The sequence below is a fragment of the Coenobita brevimanus genome, chromosome 52 (assembly GCF_032717465.1).
Source record: "Coenobita brevimanus isolate Jiangsu-jjx chromosome 52, ASM3271746v2, whole genome shotgun sequence".
Lineage (NCBI taxonomy): Eukaryota > Metazoa > Arthropoda > Malacostraca > Decapoda > Coenobitidae > Coenobita > Coenobita brevimanus.
The window spans coordinates 1,608,900-1,621,795 of record NC_137005.1 but is presented as its reverse complement, the minus strand read 5'-3'; the positions used below and the strand labels follow the sequence as shown (position 1 = coordinate 1,621,795).

General features: G+C 39.3%; 1 protein-coding gene across 1 annotated transcript; it reads right to left on the bottom strand.

Annotated features, from left to right (window-relative positions):
* Positions 1–4,551: 4,551 nt before the first annotated feature.
* Bet5 (blocked early in transport 5) lies at positions 4,552–12,470 on the bottom strand. The gene is made up of 5 exons (XM_080272873.1): positions 12,450–12,470; positions 10,630–10,738; positions 9,754–9,807; positions 5,438–5,593; positions 4,552–5,079 (listed from the first exon to the last, which is right to left on the bottom strand). The coding sequence occupies exons 2-5, from the start codon at positions 10,726–10,728 to the stop codon at positions 4,951–4,953; spliced, it is 438 nt and encodes a 145-aa protein (XP_080128999.1). The 5' UTR covers positions 10,729–10,738; positions 12,450–12,470; the 3' UTR covers positions 4,552–4,950.
* Positions 12,471–12,896: the final 426 nt, after the last annotated feature.

Here is a 12,896-nt window from a genome sequence, read left to right as displayed (position 1 = left end):
AATATATGTGATGTATTCCTATGGCTGACGATCGTAGAGAGGTTACAAAAAACTGGAAAGCCCTAAACCCGCCTCTTTTATAACACAAATGGTACCTAGCCAATGGAAACTAAGAGGTCAGGTGGTGGCTAGCATGATCTGGCCCCCTCTCCAGGTGTGGGAACCCCCCCTCCCCAGGCCATCGCTCCACCTCCCTTTGCCCCATTGGATCCTGTCCTATGTGTCCCCTCCCAGTCCCACCCAAACTACCCCCCATACCTCCTCTAGACTGTATTGAGTGTGTGTGGCGGACATATTCCCTCCCTTTTCCCTCCACCTCCCTATTCCCCCTTATATCTCATGGACGTCCCATTGTTGCTCATAGTGAGGTTTTTTTGTTTGTTTATGGTCAATTGTGCAGTAACCATTAGACATATAAGTGAAATACACATTTTCTGGTATGTAAAATCAATCTCTTCAAAGCTATATGACTAAAATTTACTATGGTGCACTCTCTCTCTCTCTCTCTCTCTATACACGAGGGGTAACAACTTCTATATTTGACGTTCTTTGACAGTCAATATTGTGGTAATCATTAGTCATATGAGTGTAAAATATACATTTTTAGGTGCGTAAATTCAAGCTCTTGAATCCATCCTTCCATCATCCAAACCTACTGTAAGTTGCTCCATAGAGGAACATAGAAACCTAGGGCTAAATAAGTTGGTCCTGACATGTGAGAGTGATCAGCCTCACTCATCCCTGAGTGGCATTAGATGAGCAATAAACCCCAACCACCCCTTGGATATAAACCTACACAGGCTCAATTCGACTGGAGCACTTTAATTACCCACTAAACCACCAGGCACCATAATTTGATTATATGGTTACCACCCAGCATAGTAAATGGTTTCCTAGCATACAGGAAACCATTAGGCTTGTCCCTCAGTGTAGAGTCACCCATAGGCAGAAGGAAGAGGAAAGAATGAAGCTCTTGAAACCTGTATGAAAAAATTTTACCTTGGTGACAGTTAAAAAACTGGACCCTTTCTGCAGTTCTGGGGACAGGAAGGCTGGGAGATTTGCAGTCTTTAGGGATTAAAAAACAGCAATGAAATACAGATAGCAAAGTACAAAAACCTCTTAAAATTCCACTGGGCTTTTAATAACAAGCTACAGTACTTCATAAAAATACACACATAAAGGAGGAATGCGTGGTGTGTTGCACAAGCAGTTATACAGCTTACACATATACAGTAATAAACTAGTCATATACAAACAACTAAAGTTAGAAAGTATTTGGATAATGTATCAAATGGCCTATATCCCGCTACTATTCAGAAAAGGATACACAGGAACAGCTGAGAGAAAATTATATCCATGCAGTCTTCTGCCTCAAGGCCTTTGTCATGCTTACTTGTTTCTTAAAACACTTTTTTTTTTTTCCCCCCCCTTCATGAGTAAACAAATATAAGTTCTCAACTTTTCTAGGTATTCCAAATGGTAAAAGTGCTACAGCACAACCCAACATCAGTTCTTTCCTTAACAGAATAATTCCTTAATTGGTACTTGATACTCACATGACCAACTTCATTCATAGATCATAATCTTTTAACAATATCAGTATTTCACTGCCAGTCAGCAGTAGTCACAAACAATATAACTCATTCAGTGACCTAAAAAATTAAAATATAGTACGTCTATGATACACTCCCCATCCTTGGGTGGGAAAGAAAGGCCTGGATGATGATGATGCCAACATAAAAGACACAAAATTTGTTTATTACGATACACTTTGAGATATGCTACTGAAAACTTCTTCATACGCCACAAAATTCAATGTGAGGCCTGGGGGGGAAGGCAGGGGCTAGGATTGCAAATGAAGAGTTGGGAGGAAGGATGGAACTTGAATGTATTGGTTTTGTGATGATGAGGGGTTGATTGAGATGGTTTGGGCATGCTGAGATGATGGAGGATTATAACTAGGTGTGGAGAGTGAGTGGTGTGAATGTCAAGGGTAGGGTCACAAGGAGCAGACCAAAGATGACCTGAGACGATGTAATGAGTGTGTGGCCTCAGTGGTTTGGGACTGAATTACTGAATAGGGAGGCTGCCAGAGATTCAGCAGCATGAACTGCCTTCATTAGGTAACCAAGGTCGATGCATGGAATTATGTTGGAGCCTTTATAAATGATATGAAAATTATATACAGTAATTGAGAATCAAAACCAAACTGTAACAGTACGAGGATTGGGACAGCATAGTTTTAGCTTTTCCACTTATGATTTATTAAGTGGGGGCACTCACCATCCACTCACTCAATGTAATGCTGCCCTCAGGTGCCTGCCCTTTCCTCTCTTCCTTCATTCCTTTTCTGTCTTTCTTTCCTTCATTCTTTCCTCTTTCTTCGTTTAAGGGTGACTCTATGGTGAATGACAAGCCAAATGGCTTCCAGTACACAAGGCACCCATTTACTATGCTGGGTGGTAAACATATAGCCAAATTACGGCACCTGGTGGTTTAGTGGGTAATTTAGGTGCTCCAGTCAGATTGAGCCAGTGCAGGTTTATATCCAATGGGTGGTTGGGGTTTATTGCTCACGTACTGCCACTCAGGGATGAGTGACGTTGGTCATTCTCATCTTCAATGTCAGGACCAACTTGCCAAGCCCCGGACACCTACACTCCTCATGGGGCAAAACTGGATTAGATGAATGAATGAATGAATGATTTATTACACCTCAAATGTGCACATCAACTAACAGTAAATTTTCATATACAGAGACCATACCTATTACATGGGACTCTAGCATCAATTTTGAATCCAATTCACTGGGGGGAGGGTAGTCATCCTCCAATTCATGTTTGAGATACATTTTTTCTGAAACCTGTACAGTATATGCCTTACCCAATAATGAATAATTTTTCGGTTATGTAGCACTGATACTGGGGAAAAAAAAAAAAAAAAAGGATGTGATGGTAGTTGTTATGTCAAAAGTGATGGCAATTGTGGTAATGGTAGTGATGGCAGATGCAGTACAGTAGTAGTAGTAGTAGTAGTAGTAGTGACGATACCTGTGGTTGTGGTAGAGAAGGTAGATGTCACAACAGAAGTGATAGTACTTGTGCTAGCGATGGCTGCTGTGGTAAGAGTAGAAGTGGTACAGACAGTAGCTGTTGATGTAGCTGTATTATCAGTAGCGATGGTATCTGTAGTAACAGTAGTGACAACAGACACTATAGTATCTATTGCTGTAAGTACTATATGTTTACTCTCACCACCTCATGTCTGGTTTACCCATGTATACAACAGTAACATGTCTTCAGAAAGCATATTATGCAGGCATGTTTGGGTCAACATAGTTTTTGGTAGGAAAGTGGTGATCAGGCCTGAGATATACTTAAAATATCAGTTTTATTATAATGGGGTATACGGCAAATGATACATGGCTTCCAGGTACACAGTGTGTCAGGCTGACAAACAGCCCACATACATCAGTGGATAAATGTGTACTGTACTATCCATCCATCCATCATCCAATCCTATGTTGCCGCGTGAGGAGCGTAGGAGCCCGGGGCAAGGCAAGCTGGTCCTGACATTTAAGATGAGAGTGACCAGCCTCACTCATCCCTGAGTGGCATTATGTGAGCAATAAACCCAAACCACCCCTTGGATATAAACCTTCACTGGTTCAATCCAACTGGAGTGCCGTAATTACCCACTAAACCACCAGGTGCCAAAATTTGGCTATGTGGTTACCACCTGCCATAGTAAATGATTTCCTGGTCTACAGGAAACCATTTGGCTAGTCACTCAGTGTAGAATCACCCACAGGCAGAAGTAAGAGGAAAGAATGAAGGAAAGAAAGACAGAAGAGGGAGTGTAGGTAGAAGGCTTCATTTAATATATTTATTATATTTAATCCCTTCATTCTGGGCATGTATTATTTGGTTTCTTTCTGTTGCTCCCAGTCCATTTTATATTGCTCTGGAGAAAGTTAACACCATCAACATGAAAAGAATTTCCGCAGCTGATCAAAATGACTTGTGATAGTAAGAATAAACTACGACCACTGTAAAGATCAAGGTACACATAGATCTAGATACATGACAAAATATGGTACTCTTTTCACGATGTTAGATTTCAGTTCACCAGTCCATACAGGGTGACTGTAGTAGTAAATTTTTTCCATGGCTGTTATATCCTTCTGAATGCAAAGTGACATGAAGAAACAATAACAACAGGTGAACTAAGTGAATAAATCCTCCATTTTACAAACACATTCTTAAATCATGGAAAATACAAAGTGACACTTGTTTTGTCTGGTTAATTTATCTATCAAAAGTAATATGCAAATGAAACTTTTTTTTTTTTTTTTTAATGAAAAAACCACCCAAAATTTCTAACAGTCCCTATTCTGCCCCCACTCTTTTATACTGTTCTCAATTAGTACATGAATATATAGTACTATATAATCAAAGACACTGATCATCAGCAGATGTGATAAAATGATGACATAAAGTTGCAGTATACTGTGTTATGTGAAAAATAAATACTATTTTGCAAATGAGACAGTTCATAAACCAGTCCTCACTAACAATGAAAGGCATAGGGTTCTAGATTTTCATTATTTTAGTAAATTTTCCATTTATTTCTCTTTACTTTTTATGTGCAAAAATAACTATCTGGGTATACATTTTATATGCTATGCAACTTAATAATCACCATTTTAAGAAGCAAAAGACATGACACAGACATTATGAGTTATCACAGTCCTATTATAAATGTTTTTACCAAATCTCTTACTTGACATTATAATAATAAAAAAACATTTTACAAGTGAGAATTAATTGATCTATGGTACAATAATTTAATACTTTACCTGGAACATCTAAAATCAATGAGGAAGTGCAAGTGTATGTACCAGTATTCTTAGTAGACTACAACCATGAACTGTACATGATGACCTCCTTATGCTGGCCGTGATGCATATGCAGGGCTCTGCTTTACAACTTCATCCAGCTTGGTTGCAAACAGTTCACTTAGGATAGGCTTGCTGAGTTGACACAATGGGTTGTACACCACATGCTCCACATATACCTAACACCAGACAAAATACATTAAAACTAATCAATCACAGGTATTGCAGCAGCAAAATGGAAGAGATGATATACTAAGACGTGCAGAGGCGCTATCATGACATCACTGGGTCATGTGGAAGAGCAGTGAAGTTTGTTTTAATGAAATTCATTTAATAAAACTATTCCCTACTCCAACCGGGGATTGAACTCATATAATTTCAGACAACAGACTACCTCTCTAACAACTCTCTACAATAAACACTGAATGTGTATGTAATCCCTCCATCTGAAGAGTTCACAGTACAGTACTGTGAAATGACATGTGATATTTTCCATCTAAAGTCATAAGTATAAAATGGAATGACGCAGTTACTTACCTGAGTGTAAATCTGATGCAGGAGGTCTTTTACTCCCTGAGCATTGACATCAGTATTTAGCACAAATTTAAGTCTTGATGGGGTTTCATACAGATTGAGACGATACTTGTTGGTGCAGTAGGTAAGGAAGCCTTCTCGTAAGTCAACAGGTGATACCTGCATATACCAATGTAGAAATCAGGCAAGCACATTTTATCCAAGAAATGCTTGCAACATGTATTTTTTTTAATGAATATTCCCACACAAAACCTAAATGAACCACAGTTTAGTTATGGTATTGGAGCTGCATTTTGTGCTCATGACTTTAATGTCATGAGCACAAAATGCAGCTCCAAATACCATAACTAATTGTTTACCTAAAGTGTGGTGTTGTGAAATGCCCCACTGGCCAGTTACATTACTGGGATATCATCTCAGAACCAACCCTACCCTTATTCTCAAGAGGTATGGTAGCTCATCCCCATCTTCTTGCGGTGTGTACTGTTAAGTCACTGCGTGTCTATTCAAAGGCAGGGTACTTCGTAACAAGCAGCATTTTTTTTTTTTCCATGATACACATTCCTTTAATTATCTTTTTCTAACTTTTACTGTTCATATCAGTATTTCCTGGGGGTCTTCTCTGCAAATTGTTAGTACTGTACTATATTAAAAAAGCCCTGAATAAGGAAGAAATTTCTGACCTTGAAGAAAACCAACTTTATGGTGACGATTGAACCTGGTTTCCAATTGTTCTTGTGACAACTGTGAGGATAAAGTAAACAACATCCTGAGATTGATTGAAGCGAATTTTGTTGCTAGAACAGCTGTACATTTTTGACACTTGACCAGTGCTATGAATGTAGTCAGGGTGCATCTGTGAGACTTGGCACTGGGGAACAGGATCAATGCTTCAAATGTGGCCTACCAGTACTGTACTGTAAAAGAGGACCTGAAAAAAAGGGAGGATGCACTAAAACAATAAATGTCTGGGATCTAGGCAGGAGTGGAACAGTGCACAACCAAAGGAAAGCACTGTTGTGATCTGATGAGGCCATGGGTGCTGATGTTACTGAAAGCACTGAGGAAGTAATGAACTCTATTCCAATCAAGAGTTACAAGTACACCAAACTGGCACCCCTGTTATCACACTTTCCCATGAGAATGTAAAGGAGATCATTGAAGCTGCTTAGTGAGGCAATGAGTTCATGTCTTGATTCAGACTCTGACGTAACTGGATGAGAACCAACAAATTCTTGCTAAAAACAACTGCTGTAAAAATTCTCAGTACAATATACTTTCTGATGGCACATATGCCACAAGTACAATGCTACTTATAAGAACAACAATATTAAATTGCAGAAACATTGTAAGTTATGGCTTCGTTTTCATTTTTGAAAGCTCCAACAACCTTGCATGGATTGGACCTGGTCACCTAATGGCAGCTCTTAATGCTGCTCGATCTCTGGCAGCCTCACTGTTCAGTCCTTAACCCTGATGTCACACTTCATGACCTCGTCCCAGGTCTCTTTCGACCTGCCCCTTGCAACCCAACCCCTAACATTAACGCTTCTCACTTTCTGCATCCAATTATCATCCCCATCCTCTCCACATCCCCAAACCACCTCAATCTATCTCTCCTCATCACAACACCAATACACTCCAGTCCCATCCTACCTCTCAACTCTTCCATCATAAACCTAGCCCCCCTAGGCCTTGCACTCAAGGATGCACTGCACTCCCACCTAATCATTGTCATTTCTGTACATTTGAGCCTGCGAATATTCTCTTCCTTTACTGCCCAGGTCTCACTACCATACAGCACTACATTCCTAACACATGCAGACAGTTAGAGAGACGTATAAACTCCTGACTAATATAAGAGTAGCTTTTCATTATATGGATGAGGAGATGATGAAAAAATTGATAGTGGCCATGATTCACCCCAGGTTGGAATATGCAGCAGTAGTGTGGTCCCCACACAAAAAGAAAGATATAAACAAGATTGAGAGAATACAGAGAACAGTAACCAAGATGGTCCCCAGTCTGGCAGATCTGTTGTACAGAGAGAGGCTGGAAAAGCTGGATTTGCCTTCCTTAGAAAAAAGGAGAAAGAGAGGCGACATGATTGCAGTGTTCAGGACCATGATGGGACTAGATAAAACTGACAAAGAAGATCTGTTTTTATGGGATAAGAGAGTAACAAGAGGACATGGGATGAAACTGAGGAAGCCAAGCTGCTTGAAGGATATCAAGAAATATAGTTTTCCTAATAGATGTATAGACCTGTGGAATAACCTGGACAAAGAGATCGTCCAGTCTAAAAACTTAAACGAGTTTAAATTTGACTTATTGAGAAACAGAGTCTAACAGATTGATGTCATTTCCTAGTTTCCTGTAGAGCATTCACGACTTTGTAACCTGTGCACTTATACCCCATGCAAAAATTGGCCACCACCATTTCTTCGGACAAATGCAGATCCTAGAGGCTGACACCTGCTGATAAAACACATAAACTCCACCCATATTTTGGTTATAAATCATGACAGTGTTTGGCATGTCAATCACAGTGTACTTTTTCTCACTCTTACTCCATTGTTTGGCTTTGTGAATTGTGTTTTTCCTGACCTTGTTTGAAGCAACACCAACCACCTTGTTATCTTTTCACTTGACAACAGATGTGCAACCAGTAAAAACCTCCTCCTCCATGTACCCACAATTTTTCTTTGCCATCAGCTTCTTTGCCATGACTGGGGCACCACTGAGACGATCTTCTAGTAGTGTTCCAGTTGCACCTACGCCCTGAGTACCCAATGCTTCTAGCAATGGTACTGAGGTAAATAGATTGTCAAATACTACATGCTGACCTGCTTCTAAATTGATCTGTTTAGCCATTTCCATCACTATATTTGGGCCTTGTTGACGTCCTAGGTCTGGAATTTTTGTACACGAGCTGCAGTATGGTTCAGCATGAAGAAGAGAGCCATCAGCAGTACATGCAGCCCAGACTTTGAAGCCAAATTGTATTGGCTTACCTCTTATAAACTGCTTGGATCCATGCTGACCATAGCATAGTATCAGCTTCTTCAGGTGGAGTGATAGCAAAAGTTATAATTTCTTTATCAAACTCATCCATCAAATCACAAATTTCATTCAAATTTAGTCTGAAAAAACAAATCAATAGTATTCATCTTGCCATGTGCACAAGCAGGAATTTCTGGAAGGAACGGGAGGGGGAAAATATTTTCCTCAATATGCTGGGTGCATACTGTATATTTTGTGATGAATTTGAAAACCTGAGCAGCATGCATACTGTATATAGTGAAGGCCTATGTATCTGCACCAAGTGGGGGTGGATATTCCATCATTAATTTTCTTTTCCTCCCTTGGCTATGTGCCTGAATGAAAAATTCAAGCAACACTTTCAATCATACAGTGCTTTAGACAATTATAAATTTCAAAATCTGTTGTGGCTATCCACAAGATGCAACTCCTGATTCTATGTGATGCATCATAATACTGCTAAACCTGCTATGGATCACAAGTTCACTACATATATAGAAATCCTAATACTCAGTTCTAAACTCTGAGTAGGAAGAAACTTAGTCACACAGCAAGATTTAAAAAATACTGTATAAACAGATGACACGTGTGTGGTAAAAGTGTTCATCTAATTGCCTAACAGCAGGAAATCCTGCCACCCTATAATAATTTTGTTATTGCTCAGGTAAGAAATACATGACTGATTTATTAGGTATTTGGCAATAGACAGATAGACAAAAACTGAAAGAGAAGAGTTTGCTGAACAAACTTGTACTCTTAATGATGATTATAAACAAATGTCAAAATAATCCATTATACATCCTTAATGTTACAGTAGACTACTGTATTATGAATTAAGATAGGACAACTTTATGACGATTAGTGTTAATAAGTTACGTGGAGAGACAGACTGACAAATGAGGAAGGGCAGCAGCGTTGTGGTGTGGATGTGACGGAAAGCATTAGGAGACACACACTGATGTGGTTTGGCCATGCTGAGAGGATGGAGAATGAGAGACTAATGAGGAGAATGTATGCAAGTGAAGTGGGGGGGCAGAGAGGGAAAGGGAGGCTGAGGATGAGATGAAGAAATGGAGGAATGGAGTGGAGAGGTATTTGAAAGAGAAGGGTATGAGCTGGGAGCAGAGCAGTGAAATGGCGTGGGACAAAGCGACATAGAGGCGATTTGTTTGTGGTCACCCCTTAGTGGATTAAGGCATCTGGCAACAGACAGATGGAAGTTAAGCGCCATGAACTGCCTTACAACCTTCATACATTACTTCTTTAGAAGGACTGACCTTTGCGACAAAGGACTTTAAAGAGAATATCATTCCATACATCAGCTTGGCCTCCTGAAAGAGAAATAAATCGACATCATCATCTCGTCAAAATGATTATTGTACAATTATATATATAAAAAGAAGAAAAAAAAACTTGTGGACTTTTAGCCACTGGTTCTTTCATCACTGCATTGAAACAGCAGTGATATACAGTGTAATGACTGTGTAGAGAAGCACAGCAAGTACAGGTACTCTACAAATTAATTACTGCAATAGATTAATACTTTTGTATTAAAAAAAAAATATCCATATAGCTACTGAGCAACCACAGGACAGCCCACACCCATGTTCACTGCAACACTGACACTTAAGGTATGGAACCCACTCACGCAGACATCCATGAGGTCTTATACATGCTTTACTACCATGGTAAAAACTTTCACCATTCAACAGTTTTCCAGTCACATCATATGAATGTAACACATAGCCTAATCCATCTTCATCTTCCCATACACTTGTTCCAGATTCATAAGTGCCATGATTACCTTAACAGTTCTTTTCACATGCTTTTTCAAGTATTTGTCCTACTGCAAACAACCTCAACAAATGATCTGCGTGTAAACTTGATGATTTGACTAAATTTTCACAGATCCTAAATCACTCTGAAACTACCCTTTTCATCATTCACCAAACATTCTAGTCCGAATCTTACATTATCTATCATTATTCACCCATGTCCAATACCTATAGTACATAACAGACTAGTTCCCAATTAATATTTAATATTCATTACAGTCAACTTCAGTCTTATCCTGTTATAATGCCATAATGCAAATCAACTAATAACTGTTCTAATTAATACTGGTTACAGTTAAAAGTACACTTGTTACTAACCTCCTCCCGACTAATTCCAGACTGTTTCCTACGTGTCCATTCAGCATAATGTAGCAGCTGGCCATCACGGTCAAACAGATAAAGGTTGTAGATTGTCATTATGTTCAACCTGTGAGCAGAAAATGAATATATATATATATACCCCCCCTGGGGGTAGGGTTTTTTTTTCAAGAATACTCCCCCAGTATCCCTGCTTGTTGTAAAAGACGACTAAAAGGGTTGGCGGAGGGTTAGTGTCCCTCCCCGGAAAACAACTAACTAAAAAAACAAACAAGAAGCCTTGGACAAGGACTAACTAAAAAAACAAACAAGAAGCCTCGGACAAGGACTGACCAATCGATGACGACCCAGGACCGGACAAAGGACTTGGTAATGGCTACATGGAATGTAAGACGAGCAAATGATGAGGTGAAAGAGAGAGTGATTGTCCAGGTGCTTGAGGGTGCAAAAGTGGATGTATGTGGAATGACTGAAACAAAATGGAGAGGAGAAAGTGTGAGAGAATGGGAGAATGGATGGGGTATATGTGTGGGAGTAGGTGAGAATGAGAGGGCAAAGGAAGGAGTATGGGTTGGTTATATGGTTACCTCCCAGCACTGTAAATGGTTTCCTGCCTTACAGGAAACCATTAGGCTTGTTAATGTAAAACTACCTGAAAAGGAAAGAGAAGTAACAAAAAACAATGGGAATGATAAGAGACATAGGTTGAGAGGAGGGCAGAGACAGAAAAAGAATGATAAAGGATGATGTAGGCAGCTCTACCCCAACTGAGTGGATTATGGTTGCCACTGTCTTCCATCAAGTATTGGCTGAAATATGACAATTACCTAAAACAGTTTTGGTGAAAATGCAAGAAAGTTCCATGCATAAAATTTATAACTGTATTTTTTTCTCAGTAAACCAGAATGTAATCATCATTGTGATAGTTCTAAAAAGTTGCAAAAAGGCATAATTTTGAAGATATCAACTATACAACCATCAGTTTTACAGCCAAACCATGGCATGTGGCCACCTGCCATGTCAGACTTTTCGGTTAGCTACCTACCTCGGCTCCAAGGTCGATCTGTCATTAATTCATCATCCCTACTAACCTAACCTAAATCAACCAGACCAAACTTAATTTAACCTAAGCTGAACAATTTGTGGATGAATGAGATTTGAGTCCACATCCACCTAGTGCTGTTTGTAGGATGCCACCGGTGACATCAACAAACCTGACTTCTTACTCTTGAGTAACATGTTATTTATGCTGAATCTGCATTTCATGAATGAATTATGCAATCCTGAATAACATATATGACATTTCTGCAGTCTCTCAATATCATTTAATGAATTTACAATTATGAAAGATAATCCCTGTCATAAAATTTTCATCACTTGTTAATGGGAGTTCTGCTGTTTGTCCAAAGCCTTGGAAATGGCGACCAAAGGAAATAAAATGACTGACATACACAACTACCTGAACGTAATGTTACAAAAATCCACATAGGATTTAGGTCTACAGTATAAAAATATGTTTACTATATGGCCTTACTATGTCTCTTATTTCTTGTGCAGTCTATTACAAGCCTGACTTTACTGATGAGTGCACAGGCTACATTGGAAGTGGAGTCCTGTACCGTACGTAGTATGGAGGGCGTCAACCTTGGCTGATAAATTTGCTCTAATGCTAAGGTTCCCTGTGCTGGTAGAGTGGTAGAAATATTCCCTCACAAGGCAACCTATCTCTGATCTAAAGTGAATAATTTAACAATAGTGCAAGTTTTATACCTAAGGATCACCTTGGCACAAAAGTAAAAGCTACAAAACCATACTCTTACCGTATATAATTTCTTTTGACGGTTCCGGTTCCGGGACAATTCGCCATCACAACAAAAACAAGACAGTTCGCCGTCAGGACATCTTCGCCATCTGGACGATTGATTCTCCGTCGTTCTTTACATATAAATTTTAGTATGAATACTAATTTTTGAGTTATATGAGTTTATTGTTTTTTATAATAAATGTAAAATGTGGCATCAAATGGTCGGTACTAATGGAAAAAATGTAATTATTTTGAAACGAGACATGAACTTCTTGAGCAATGCGGGAACTGGGAAAACATTAATAAGGTAAATTGGAACAAAGTCCTATTATAGCAGACAAAAATCTCACTAAACAACTAAACACCCGCGGTGGTATCATACTTCAAGCCTGCCTCCTAAATGTTCCCAAAGAGAAAACTGATATACACCAGCACATTATACCGAGGGACAGCCAAACCTTAT

Bases quoted from the DNA above. Each gene is read 5' to 3' on its own strand.
- Bet5 (XM_080272873.1), bottom strand. From the start codon at position 10,728: ATGACAATCTACAACCTTTATCTGTTTGACCGTGATGGCCAGCTGCTA. The intron at 9,808-10,629 runs GTTAGTAACAAG...TTTCTCTTTCAG, and splicing joins CTGGAATTAGTCGGGAGGAG to GAGGCCAAGCTGATGTATGG. The intron at 5,080-5,437 runs GTAAGTAACTGC...GTCTGGTGTTAG, and splicing joins TGCATCAGATTTACACTCAG to GTATATGTGGAGCATGTGGT.